The 14,377-nt window shown below is 42.0% G+C and overlaps 1 protein-coding gene across 1 annotated transcript in view; it reads left to right on the top strand.

Moving 5' to 3' along the window:
* DMGDH (dimethylglycine dehydrogenase) overlaps positions 1–14,377 on the top strand; it is a 77,701-nt gene that overhangs the window by 29,214 nt on the left and 34,110 nt on the right. The window contains 7 exon segments of the mRNA XM_055437459.2: positions 2,947–3,116; positions 3,571–3,724; positions 7,959–8,124; positions 8,565–8,581; positions 8,583–8,693; positions 9,984–10,201; positions 11,823–11,980. Of these exon segments, the coding sequence (XP_055293434.2) occupies positions 2,947–3,116; positions 3,571–3,724; positions 7,959–8,124; positions 8,565–8,581; positions 8,583–8,693; positions 9,984–10,201; positions 11,823–11,980 (994 nt within the window).

Here is a 14,377-nt window from a genome sequence, read left to right as displayed (position 1 = left end):
CTCATCGAGTTCCCTTTCACTTCTGTGTTACACGTTACTTCCTTATGAAAATCGTATCCATTGGGCAGAGGCATACTCTGTTGCTGGTTATACAAGGACCCAACAGCCACCGTGTGTCACTTGCCTACTGTACGCTTTAAAATGCATGTCTATCAATTCTCCACCAGCATCATAAAGTGCACATGTGAGGGGACTAAAGCTCAGGGTGGTTACACAACTTGCAAGGTCACACAACTGGTAGTGGCAGAACAAGAATTATACCCAGGTCTCTCTTACTCTATGCTTTTCACTCTCAACCACTCTGGGCTATCAATAGATGTTTCATCCATCTCAATAGATGTATTGTATGAGATTTTACGTATAACTTAATAATGGTTATAGGGCTAAAGTTTGTGGAAATTTCCTTTTTTGCTATGTTTAAAATGGATAACCAACAAGCACCTACTGTATAGCACATGGAACTCTGCTCAATATTATGTGCCAGTCTGGATAGGAGGGGATTTGGGGGAGAATGGTTACATATATATGTATGACTGAGTTCCTTCACTGTCCATTTGAAACTATCACAACATTGTTAACCACCTATACCCCAGTATAAAATAAAAAGTTTGAAGTTTAAAAAAAACCACATTTTTAACATAAAAATAAATAAATAGATTATATTCAGGATTCGCCTCAAGCAACAGCACTCTGCCCTATTATTTACTCATATGCATTGTTGAAAGATAAAGAACATGATGGCCTGGTAGTGAGTCCACACGAAACCAAAGCACAACCCTGGCTATGCCCAAGGAGTCTGCCAAGGATATAAATTCTGTTATGTGTGTCTTGGCAGAAAAAAAAAAAAGAAGAACCCTTAAAAAAGTAACGTCCAATAGCAGAGTGTGTACTGGGGTCAGAAGACTGAGATTTTATCCTGAATCTGCACGTTGTTGCAGTGTGACAACCTTATTTAACTCCTGTGTGCAGGTTGGTTTTCTCACTGGTAAAATAGAGTTGCTAAAGCATAAATCAGCTGGTAGATGTTAGGGGGAAACAATGCCTGGTAAATGGTATGCTCTCAGTGAATGCCAAAAGAACTTTATATAGTTTCACGTCTTGTAAACAGTATCTCTAGCTCTCAAAAATGGTAACAGTTGTAGTCAAACACTGGAACTGGTTAAGTGAATAAACAGTTTATGCAAATAGTTCATAATTATTTTAAGCGTATATTTAATTTTTTTGCTTTCTTGATACTTAGTGAGATTTTGTGGGTGATTTGGATGAGCCATGTCTCTTTTCAAAATTATCTAGAGAAGTATAAATTGCTATCTTTTTATCCTGCTTGAGAAATGTCCTTATAACAAATATAAGGAAATATATCATTATAACAAATGATATAAAACATTTTTATAAAATAGTAAAATTGGTATCTTGTTTTAGAAAAAGGCAGTTAGCATTTCCAGTCTTTTCTCAGGTTCTCCCATGTTTTTAGAAGCTTCAGTGCTGGCTAAGTAGTTGTCATCTGGGGAACTGGAATTTCTTGCATTTTGACATCTGCTCTTGTGGCTCCTTTTTGCTCCTAGTCCTTTCCCCATGGCTCCCTGCTCATCCAATTCCTTGAAAGCTTCTCTTGACTTAAACCACAGATGAACTACCCAAGACTTTACCCACAAGAGTGAGCGGGTAGAACCTCACGTGGGTGACATTAAACCCTGATTCCTCCATCTGATATAAAATTATTTGCCACTTATGTTCTTGGTCTTTGAAAAAATAATTATTCATTTGATTTTGACTGCGCTGGGTCTTCCCTGCTACATGGGCTTTTTCTCTAGCTGCAGCAAGTGGAGGCTACTCTAATTGTGGTGCACAGGTTTCTCATTGCGGTGCTTCTCTTGTTGAGGAGCATGGGCTCTAGGGCACACAGGCTTCAGTAGTTGCAGCTTCAGGCTCTAGAGCACAGGCTCAATAGTTGTGGATATGCTGATCTGTGCTGAGTCACTCAGTCGTGTCCAACTCTTTGCAATCCCATGGACTATAGCCCACCAGGCTCCTCTGTCCATGGAGATTCTTCAGGCAAGAATATTCAAGTGGGTTGCCATGCCTTCCTCCAGGGGATCTTCCCAACCTGGGGTTTGAACCCAGGTCTCCCCCTTGGCAGAAGGATTCTTTACCTTCTGAGCCACCCGGTAGGCTTAATTGCTCTTCAGCTCTGCATAAGATCTGCAGACATGCTCCCTGATCTTAGTTGGTTCCCAGATCAGGGATCTAACCTGTATCTCCTGCATTGGTGGTAAATTCTTCACCGCTGAGCCACCAGGGAAGCCCGTGTTTTTGGTTTTAAAGTATCTTCATGGGGATATAGAAACAAGCTAATCCTCCACACCAAGTGACTCAATGGTTGAAAAATACAGGAGCCATTGTTTCTCCCCTTCTTCCCCACAAGTCCTTGGGTTATTGCCTTTATGTCTGTGTGCCTCTATGATGATGGCCCAAGTCCTCATACAGAGATCATTGCTAAAGGGACCTGAACTAAACCGAGTCTGAGAGGGGATGGGTGTGCCACACCAGAGTGCACATATTTCTCTTGCAAGATTCCTATTAGTGAGAATAATCATAGCTCAAGATAAGGTACCAACCACACGTGCCTGTGTGCTTCCTTGCCTCTATTTTCCTAGAGCGAGATCCTTACTAGCTAAGAGTCATAGGCTATTTTACAGACATGCATCTCTTGATACTGTGGAAACTAACTAGTTATCAAGTCAGGCACATTTAATTTGGATGCTTAAACTAGTTTGCTTTTTTTTTTTTTGAGGAAAAAGATTATAGTATAAAGATTATGTTGATTGTGTGTTCTGAATAGCATAGAACACTCCAGCTTTGAGGCCTTGTGAAATATTTGGACATGTTTCATTGCTGGAAAGTAATATGTGTTAATAACAGGGTATTTATTTCTGTATTTGAAAGATACGGCATAATCCATGCTGGTGGGGTTGGGAAATATCTCAGTGACTGGATCCTGCATGGAGAACCACCTTTTGATCTGATAGAATTGGATCCCAATCGCTATGGGAAATGGACAACAACTGAGTACACTGAGGCCAAAGCAAGGGAGTCATATGGATTCAACAATATTGGTGAGGTGATTCACTGCTGTCTGTGAAGTGTGCTCAGAACTGACTTACAGCACTTCTGACTTTAGATGCTTTTTATTCTGTGCATCATTGGGGAATGGTTAGGGAGTCTAAAAACCATATGCTTCTAAAGCAAAAAAGGAATCTATGTGAATATATATCTTTAATGTGAGGAATGCATCAGTGATTTTAACTTTTAACTTTACCTTTGATGCTCATTATAAATGATGGTTTTGGTTTCTTGAAAATATAAATTTAATATGTATTATTATATATGCTTATGCATTAAGCTTATATATGTTTATTTTACATATATGCTATGTATGTGTGTATATATATATATATATATATATAGCTTCTGGATTTTAAGTACTGTGTTTTCCATTTTCTGAATCCCTTCAGAATACTTTGTAGTTTTGGTTCTATGCTATTTAGAGTATGGGTTTTCCTTTTTCAGTTGGTTATCCTAAAGAAGAACGATTTGCTGGGAGGCCAACTCAGCGAGTCAGTGGGCTTTATAAAACCCTGGAGTCTAAATGTTCCATGGGGTTCCATGCAGGCTGGGAGCAGCCACACTGGTTCTACAAACCAGGCCAGGACCCTGGGTACAGGTAAATGAATGACTTAGCCTACCCGTGGCTCTGACTGCAAAGTGAACTTTGGGAGTGGGATGGAGGGACCCCAGAGAAGCCCCATAGCGCCCACACTGGCTCTATAAACCAGGCCAGGACCCTGGGTACAGGTAAATGAGTGACTTAGCCTACCTGTGGCTCTGACTGCAGAATGAACTCTGGGACTGGGATGAAGGGACCCCTGAGAAGCACCATGTCCTCTTCCCACCCCTTCACTCTACCCTATTCCAAACAGCACTGAGCCTTTTCCATAAAAATAATTTCTGTGCAGTGGAGGCCTTCATTTACCCCATGCATCACCGGCCCACATTACAGACCCATGCGGCCTCGAGAAACCTACAATCGGCCCAAGTGAAGCCTCTGCTTGGAATTTTCCAATTGCTCAGAGGAACCTTCCCCACTGTCTCCAAATCCCCTCTATTTGGCCTTTAAAGGTTTACCTTGATTTAAGATGTCTGGTCAAATCACATAGTATGGAAACAGTATGGAAATATGGATTTTCTGTTTATAAGGGAATAGCTGAAAGCTGCTGCTGCTGCTGCTGTTAGTCACTTCAGTTGTGTCCGACTCTGTGTGACCCCATCGGAAGCCCACCAGGCTCTCCCGTCCCTGGGATTCTCCAGGCAAGAACACTGGAGTGGGTTGCCATTTCCCTCTCCAATGTGTGAAAGTGAAAAGTGAAAGTGAAGTTGCTCAGTCATGTCCGACCCTTAGCGACCCCACGGACTGCAGCCTACCAGGCTCCTCCATCCATGGGATTTTCTAGGCAACAGTACTGGAGTGGCTTGCCATTGCCTTCTCCGAGCTGAAAGCTACCGCTTTCTAATGTGTGTGCAATGAATTATGCAAATTATATGCACTGTTGATAAACTAGGGGAAAAGGTCATTTACTTACTATTTTCAGTTCAGTTCAGTTCAGTTGCTCAGTCGTGTCCAACTCTTTGCGACCCCATGAATTGTAGCACGCCAGGCCTCCCTGTCCATCCACCAATTCCTGGAGTTTACCCAAACTCATGTCCATTGAGTTGGTGATGCCATCCAGCCATCTCATCCTCTGTTGTCCCTTTCTCCTCCTGCCCCCAATCCCTCCCAGCATCAGGGTCTTTTCCAATGAGTCAACTCTTCACATCAGGTGGCCAAAGTATTGCAGTTTCAGCTTTAGCATCAGTCCCTCCAATGAACACAGAGGACTGATCTCCTTTAGGATGGACTGGTTGGATCTCCTTGCAGTCCAAGGGACTCTCAAGAGTCTTCTCCAGCACCACAGTTCAAAAGCATCAATTCTTCGGCGATCAGCTTTCTTCACAGTCCAACTCTCACATCCATACATGACCACTGGAAAATCTATAGCTTGACTAGACGGACCTTTGTTGCCAAAGTAATGTCTCTGCTTTTCAATATACTATCCAGGTTGCTCATAACTTTCCTTCCAAGGAGTAAGCGTCTTTTAATTTCATGGCTGCAATCACCATCTGCAGTGATTTTGGAGCCCCCGAAAATAAAATCTGACACTGTCTCCACTGTTTCTCCATCTATTTCTCATGAAGTGATGGGACCAGATGCCATGATCTTAGTTTTCCGAATGTTGAGCTTTAAGCCAACCTTTTCACTCTCCTCGTTCACTTTCATCAAGAGGCGTTTGAGTTCCTCTTCACTTTCTGCCATAAGGGTGGTGTCATTTGCATATCTGAGGTTATTGATATTTCTCCCGGCAATCTTGATTCCAGCTTGTGCTTCTTCCAGCCCAGCATTTCTCATGATGTACTCTGCATATTTCTCCACTGATCTCCAGTAGCATACTGGGCACCTACTAACCTGGGGAATTCCTCATTCAGTATCCTATCGTTTTGCCCTTTGATACTGTTCATGGGGTTCTCAAGGCAAGTATACTGAAGTGGTTTGCCATTCCCTTCTCCAGTGACCACATTCGGCTGTGGTCCATGTGAACGCTGGGCTGGAAGAAGCACAAGCTGGAATCAAGATTGCTGGGAGAAATATCAATAACCTCAGATATGCAGATGACACCACCCTTATGGCAGAAGGTGAAGAGGAACTCAAAAGCCTCTTGATGAAGGTGAAAGAGGAGAGTGAAAAGGTTGGCTTGAAGCTCAACATTCAGAAAACAAAGATCATGGCATCTGGTCCCATCACTTCATGGGAAATAGATGGAAAAACAGTGGAGACTGTCAGATTTTATTTTTTTGGGCTCCAAAATCACTGCAGATGGTGATTGCAGCCATGAAATTAAAAGACGCTTACTCCTTGGAAGGAAAGTTATGAGCAACCTGGATAGTATATTGAAAAGCAGAGACATTACTTTGCCAACCAAGGTCCGTCTAGTCAAGGCTATGGTTTTTCCCGTGGTCATGTATGGATGTGAGAGTTGGACTATGAAGAAGGCTGATCGCCGAAGAATTGATGCTTTTGAACTGTGGTATTCGAGAAGACTCTTGAGAGTCCCTTGGACTGCAAGGAGATCCAACCAGTCCATTCTGGAGGAGATCAATCCTGGGTGTTCATTGGAGGGACTGATGCTAAAGCTGAAACTGCAATACTTTGGCCACCTGATGTGAAGAGTTGACTCATTGGAAAAGACTCTGATGCTGGGAAAGGTTGGAGGCGGGAGGAGAAGGGGACAACAGAGAATGAGATTGCTGAATGGCATCACTGACTCTGTGGACATGAGTTTGAGTGAACTCCAGGAGTTGGTGATGGACAGGGAGGCCTGGCGTGCTGTGATTCATGGGGTCACAAAGAGTCAGACACGACTGAGCGACTGAACTGAACTGAACTCTGCATATTAAGGTAAATAAGCAGAGTGACAATAGACAGCCTTGACTTACTATTTTAGGTTAAGCTAAAACATAAAGCATATAACTGAAACAATTCTCTGATTTCCTCTAAAGTTGTTGACATAGTACTTGGATTGCATACCATCCTTGTATTTAGGATTAATAATGATTACATACTTTTTTCTCATGAGAAGACACAAACCAAGAGAAAGCAAGTTTTCAATTTGCTACCTTTTTTTGACTATTACTTTGCTTATTTAAGCAGATTTTGATGTCTACTTTACGATCAGACCTAAATAGTCCAAAGTATAGTAGTGGGCCAACTGTTGATTAATGAATTTGGACTCTGTAGTCAGCCAGTGGAGATTGCCTGGGGGCAAAATACTGACTTGATTTTTTTTCTAAGTGACCCAGATAAATGCCAGATCTATTCTTCATGTTGTACTATTTGGACCTGGCCTGTTTTTTCTACTATTTTAATAATTAAACCACTGAAAACATATCCTCCTCTGAAGTTAAAACACCACATTAATAGTCTACTCTGTAAAGTAGAAAGGCCCCTGCATAATGAGTCAGTAGACCTTTGCTCCAGGCCCTGCTCTGTCATTAACTAGTACAAAGGCCTCGGAAGTCACTTTGTGCCTTTTCTCTAAAAACGGAAGATATTGGACCAAATGCTTGCTTACTCCAGGTGGCCAGCATGAGCATCACGTGGGAGCTTGTTAGAGGGCAGCATCTAGGGCCCTCCCCAGACCTGCTACATCAGAATCTGTAACAAGTGCAAGTGACGTATTTACAGAAACACTTGAGAAGCACCAGACAAGATAGCTCTACCCCTCACACATTCTGATTTATGTCCCCCAAATTAGTATTTTTAAAATGCTCCACCAGGTGATTCTGATATGTAACCAAGGTTGACAGCTAAAGGACTGGGTGACTTTTAAGCTCTTTTTCCAATCTGAGAGCCCACATAGCCTACCTTATTTTCTAGTTAATTAATACTTCATTCACTGTGAAATAGGTCAAGGGTTAGATGAGCAACTTAAAAAATCAGTTTCCAATATATATGTATGACTTGTAGAATAAGTGGCATTTTTCCCCCAAATGAAAATGTCTAGACAAGTAGGGCTTGTTAGCGCTTCCCAGGTGTCTCAGTGGTAAAGAATCCAGTTGCCAATGCAGGAGATGTAAGAGACACATGTTTGATCCCTGGGTCAGGAAGATTCTCTGGAGTAGGAATCTGGAGAGGCAAGCCACTCCAGTATTCTTGCCTGGAAAATTCCATGGACAGAGGAGCCTCGTGGGCTACAGTCCATGGGGTCACAGAGTCGGACATGACTGAGCACACAGAGCTTATAAAAATATTCTTATTCTGAATTTTTTTTAAAACAAATAACTTGTTTTGTGACACTGTGTTTCAGGCCAAGTTTTCATCGCACAAACTGGTTTGAGCCTGTGGGCTCTGAGTATCAACAGGTTATGCAAAGAGTAGGGGTGATTGACCTGTCACCATTTGGCAAGTTTAACATCAAAGGCCAAGACTCCATTAGATTGTTGGACCATCTCTTTGCAAATGTTATTCCCAAGGTAAATAGCATTATAGGGGTAGGGGTACAAGGTCCAGGATCCTGGCCTGCTTAATTTTCTATCCCCTCATTTTCAAAAAACCAATGTGTTATTTCAGTTCACCTAACAATTTCTGTATAAACGCGGGAATTCTTCAACTAGTGACGGGCATTCTAGCTAATTTTCAAATTTAAATTTTTGTTGACTGAATTATTATCTAAGGATCATATGACTTTGTTTAACTGTGTCAATAGGAACCTCCAGATTGGTTGAAATGTAATTTTTATGATCAGTAATTATATTGATCATTTAAACTGAAAACTTCAAAATGAATGGGTTTAGGTTTACGGATAGTTCACACAATTGATATAAAAGATTCAGATGTCTTAGATTGTTGACATCCACATTTTTATTTCCATGTGGCGTTGAAAGGATACATAAGATTTTGTTCTTTTCTGTAGGTGGGTTTTACAAATATGTCACATGTTAACACCAAAAGGTCGCGTATATGCTGAGTTGACTGTCTCTCACCAGTCTCCTGGGGAGTTTCTATTAGTAACTGGTTCTGGGTCAGAACTTCATGATCTTAGGTAAGTGTACATGTACTAAGAAAACAATATGCATTATAACTGATCCAGTCTTGCACCAAGGGTACTTATGTTCTGTGGGCTTCTTTAATCAGTAATTGAAAATACAGCTTAAAATCTTTAAACCTTATTGTTTTAAATAAATGTCATGTCTTTTATAGGAAATTACTTCAAGTGAGGGTCCCTATAACCCCCTCCCAAAGGTAAAGTAAACCACTGGGTTTACTGGTTCTAATAATATTAACTCCTATTTATGAGGTATCACGCATATGTCAGAACCATCTTTACACATTGTCTCAATAAGTTCTTTTAGTAGCTTTATCTGCAAGGTGTTTATCATGCCCATTTTCAGGTGAGGAAACTGAAGTTTGGGTTAAAGTGACCTGCTCAAGTTAGTTTTGTTGATTCTGATGCTCACATTCAGTTCACGTTAGTGTGTTGCCTCCGGGGTTTTCTTCTGTTTTCTTTTTCATACTCTGTGCTCTCTGGCCCATCGCTGCATTGAAATCATTGATTTGCCAACTCTATCCTTCACGTGAATCTTCAGTCTACTATTTAGTCTACTCTAAAATATATTGTCTTTAGTATTTCAAAAATATTTGGAATATTGTTGTTTGATAAACATCTTGTTCCAACAGACTCTCTAGTTGTAAGGTGATGCAAATTCTATCTTCCTATCCAAGATACGTTAGGAGCCATCTTAGTCACTTGGTTTTGTGTCAGTCTAGATCATCATTTTATGACAGACTTGTGTAGCTCCAGGGACTGCTCAGTAAATTATAAGCAAACCCTCTCACTGGCTTCCATTCAAGACTCAGAAATTGAAACCAGTCTTTAGAGTTTTAATCTTCTCCTTGTGATTGCCAAAGCAAGCACGTGTCTGGTGGCAGGCACATTATTAACCTTTAGCAGCACGATTGTATCTCCTATGTATGGGTATTAGAGAAAATTTGGATTTAAATTAACTTCCCAAGATGGAGTCATTAGTTTAAATGCAGTAGGGCTGTCACTGTTTGAAAAAATTTTGTGGCAGAGCTTGTTTAAATGGAAGGATCCTTCTGTACTGTGAAAAAAATCACTCACATATTTGTAAGTGGGTAGCTTAAAAAGAATCATTTACCATCTCTGAGATTCAGTTTCCTCAAATTTAAAAATTTGTTGATTATATGAAATGACACTCTAGGGATTTTCTGGTAATTCTAGACATACAGTATATCTTCAGAGAAATAATCTGTTACCAACATGTGTTATTCCAGCAAGATTTAACACAGTGTTTATGAACCTCAAATGCAGGTGGATTGAAGAAGAGGCAATCAAAGGTGGTTATGATGTTGAAATTAAAAACATAACTGATGAGCTTGGAGTCCTTGGTGTCGCAGGGCCATATTCAAGAAAGGTCCTACAGAAATTGACCTCTGAAGATCTTAGTGATAATATTTTCAAGTTTCTTCAAACCAAGTCTTTAAAGGTTTCCAACATTCCTGTCACTGCTATCAGGATATCTTATACTGGTAAGAATTAGCAAACAACCTAGAGTCAGTCTCTAAACTTTAGAAGCACCCAGAAATGTGCGCACACACACGTTCAGTCTCTTCAGCGTGACTTTGGAGGACGATGTCTCCTGCCCAACTCTTCCGACAACTCTGTTTATTCACTCCGAGTCTGAGAAAGTCATTCCGCAGATTTCCAATTGCAGTTCCAGGCCCACAGCTAGCTGCCCACCATTCAGAAAGGTAGGTAAGGAAGTGCAAAGAGGATAGTTGTTGGAATAGCTGGAAGGGATGACAGAATGCTCAGGCCGGCTGATTCTGTGTTGCTGTTGTTGTTTTCAGTTCTCAGTCGTGTCTGACACTGTGACCCCAGTGGGGTCACCCACAGTGACCAATGTGAACTGCATGTAGCCCTCCAGGCTTCCCTGTCCTTCACCATCCCCTGGAGCTTTCTCAAATTCATGTCCATTGAGTTGGTGATGCCATCCAACCATCTCATCCTCTGTCACTGCCTTCTTCTCCTGCCCTCAATCTTTCCCAGCATCAGCATCTTTTCTAAATGAGTTGGCCAAAATATTGGAGCTTCAGCATCAGTCCGTCAATGAATATTCAGGATTGATTTCCTTTACGATTGATTCCATGTGGGAGAATTCAAAATGGTCTCCCTTAGAGAACATCTTGAATGTGTTAGGCACTGCCCTTAAAGCATTACCACTGTTCATCTTTCTTTCTAAGTGCATTAGAGAAGTCTTCCTTGGCACCTAATGGCATGTAGTAGGTACTAGAAATAGGATGAATGAATGCTCTCCAGTTCCCCACTGGTTTGCTGGGCTCCCTCCTAACCTCCTCTAGACTCCTTGTCCCTTTACAGAAGGAGTGTTAGGCGCCCAGCATTCACTTGGGTAGGCGGTGCTCGTGTCCTGGAGAAGCACCGCACCGTTAGCCCTCCGCATGGGGAACAAGACAACCACACAGTATAAAGGCTGTAGCTCTTCCCTAGGCTTTCTTCTCCTCATCCTTCCAACCTTGGAAAACTGGCAACCAGAATAAAACATAAGCAAAGTAAAAAATAAGCAGACTCTTTGAGTTGGGTTTCATTTTCTTTTTTCTTTTTTTGCCTATGGTTCTAATGGTGAATGAAATGACCAAGTAGGGGAGAAGGAGGAAGTGGGGACCATTAGAGGCTCTGGCTATCCCACAGTGAGGAACATTCAAATAATTGTCATCAGTGGCCTGTATGTTTAAGCCTTGCGATTTGGGGCCAAGGAGTTGGGGGTTGAGGTGTTTAAACCTTGAACCCCTTATCTTGATAAACTTTGCCATGCTAATTCCTCGCTTAACATTGTGAAGCCAAGGTGAGAGGTAAGATTAAGTCCTGAATCACCATCTGTCTGAGTTGTCTTACATGCTGCTCTCTGTGTGGGGGGTGGGGCAGTATCGGGCCCAGAAACATCTGTCATATGGCAGGCTCCTTTGCAGTGTGCCTTGGTTGCAACTTTTTTGGGAACCGAGCTTCTATCACTCTACAGTGTCTATTTTGCAGAAGTGGAACTTCTCATTTGTTGATGTGTTTTAGCTAATGCACATTAAACCTAGTGATCATCATTCTTACTCTGGTGTGGCCCTTGTGGGTGTATTTCAGGTGAGCTGGGTTGGGAGCTGTACCACAGACGAGAGGATTCTGCAGCGCTTTATGACGCTATCATGAATGCAGGCCAGGAGGAGGGAATTGACAATTTTGGAACTTATGCCATGAATGCCTTAAGACTGGAGAAAGCTTTCAGAGCCTGGGGGTCAGAGGTTTGAAATGCTATCATCTTTATTAAAATTTTACATGTGTTGTATCTGATTTTTATGCAAGGGTTAGTTTAACTGTGTTAACATTGGCTCTGACTGTAAGAGAATGTATTGCAAGAAAAAAGAAATTTGTTTTGGGCCACGTTGCACAGCATGCCAAATCTTAGTTCCCTGACCAGAGGTGCAATCCATACCACCTGCAGTGATAGCATGGAGTCCTAATCACTGGACCGCCAGGGAAGTCCTGAAAACTTTATTTAATTAGGGACAAAAGTTTCTCTCCTCAATTTCCCAGTCACAAATTCAGGGGAACTGTGATGTAATGTTTATTCTGCCTTAATTGCCCTTGCTTGGTGGAGAGCCCTGGATGTCTGCCTCTGTGTGTGACTTTGGCTGCCACAAGGGAGCCTGTCTACCCCATGGGATTTGAGGACCACTTTCTTCCTTCTCCTCTGTCACATTGTCTATCATCATTTGCTTCTTATTCTGCACCTTTTGGGGAAGTAACAACAAAAGCTGTCTTTCTGAGGGGCAAGGTTGGTGGTCTGAAATGTGCTGGTCCAGCTCACACCCATCGTTGATAATGAGAACTCAGGGTTTCTATTTGTGTAGTTACACACCATTTTCATAGGCATGATGTCATCTACCTTCTCAGCTCTCCCTGAAGAGGGTATTATTGGTTATTCTTGGGCAAGGAGGTGGGAGTTATACACACAATCATGCTAAGAAACAATAAACAACTTGGTCCAGATTGCACAGCAGTGTCCAAACAGTGGTTCAAACTCTTCTCTTATTTTATCTCCAATATAGCAAGCTATCTTTAGATCTCAATTTTCTCAGGTCCGCTAGTTGTTTTCTTGGAATACATTGAGGTTTTAGGTATGAGAGCTTAGATAAGGGACATTTGTAAAGGGTGTACTTCAGGGTAGGGCCTCTGGGGTTTGAATGCATCCTCCACAACATAGTATGTGGCCTTAACCCTCCAGAGACTTCACTTCTCTGTAAGAGAGAGACAGTCTTTATCCTGCAGAGTTATTGTCAAGGTTAGGTAGTCAGCAAAATGCCTAGGACATAAAGTGTGAATTTGAGGGCCAAGTGGGTTTTGTAAGCACAGGCAGGGTCCCTAGGACATTTAGATCAGGGGCAGAAGAAAGTGGGTTTTGAGGTGGACAGTACAGCCTCCTGGAGTCACTGAAAGAACAAGAGCCCTGGGGCAGTTGCTGCTTTACAGAGGCTGCGCTCTGTTGCGGGGGTCCTCAGCCTTCTGGGGTGGGGGTAGTTCTCAGAGGACGCTGCTGCAGGGAGAGACGGAGAGGAGAGCTCCGCCTCCACTCTCCACAAGGAATGAGCTGCATTTCTCTGCTCTCCCCCTTTCATTATCTCCTATCTCCATCCCAGCCCCTCTAATTTCCCAGCGGTGCCAGCACGCCCTCTCGTGTTACTACAGCAGTCAAGCATCTGGACTTTTAAATTTTTTTCCTGGAGTTCTGAAACTTTTTTTTTTTTATATCAATGAAATAGTGTCTTAAAAGTAGACTTTTTATCATAGAACACATGTGGGCTTTAGAAATGTCAGTGTGGTAAGGACAGCGTCTTAAAATCAACAAGATGGTATCGCGTGCTCTACTAAGCATGAGGTTTGGGGTGAGGCACTGAGAAAACCCTAAGTAACAAATTCTCATCTCGTTTCAGGAATTTTGAAAATTTGAGCAGGTACAAACTAATCTTAGAATTGCTCAAATTGACTAGGAAATATGAGGTCAAATTTTATATCATGTAAAACAAATTTATATTATACATCTAGGTCATGCGAGGAGAAGGCAATGGCAACCCACTCCAGTACTCTTGCTTGGAAAATCCCATGGACGGAGGAGCCTGGTACGCTGCAGTCCATGGGGTCACATAGAGTCAGACACGACTGAGCGACTTCACTTTCATTTTTCAATTTCATGCATTGGAGAAGAAAATGGCAACCCACTCCAGTGTTCTTGCCTGGAGAACCCAGGGACGGTGGAGCCTGGTGGGCTGCTGTCTATGGGGTCGTGCAGAGGTGGGCACGATTAAAGTGACTTAGCAGCAGCAGCAGCAGCAGGTCATGCGAAGGCTGTGTTTTCTTTTGTTAAGTTTGGCTACCTTTTATGGGGTTTAGATCGGTTCTTTTGGTGCAAAAGAGACTGATGACAGCAAAACAAACAAAAATCAGGTCTAGTCCCAAATAATGGCTTTAGCTCCCCTTGAAGTATATTGTAATGACAGCCAAATTCAACCTCTTTTTTTCCCCTTTTCCCTCTCCCAAACTCTGTGGAAACTATTTTCCTACCATATGCTTTTTTCCTCCACTTATCCTGATTTCCGGATGACTGCAAGATAAATAAATTACTTAATAATGTTTCAAAACAT

Source organism: Moschus berezovskii, chromosome 9 (genome assembly GCF_049115385.1).
Source record: "Moschus berezovskii isolate FMDL1 chromosome 9, NW_MosBer_1.0, whole genome shotgun sequence".
Classification (NCBI taxonomy): domain Eukaryota; kingdom Metazoa; phylum Chordata; class Mammalia; order Artiodactyla; family Moschidae; genus Moschus; species Moschus berezovskii.
This window is presented reverse-complemented; position numbering and strand designations above follow the sequence as displayed.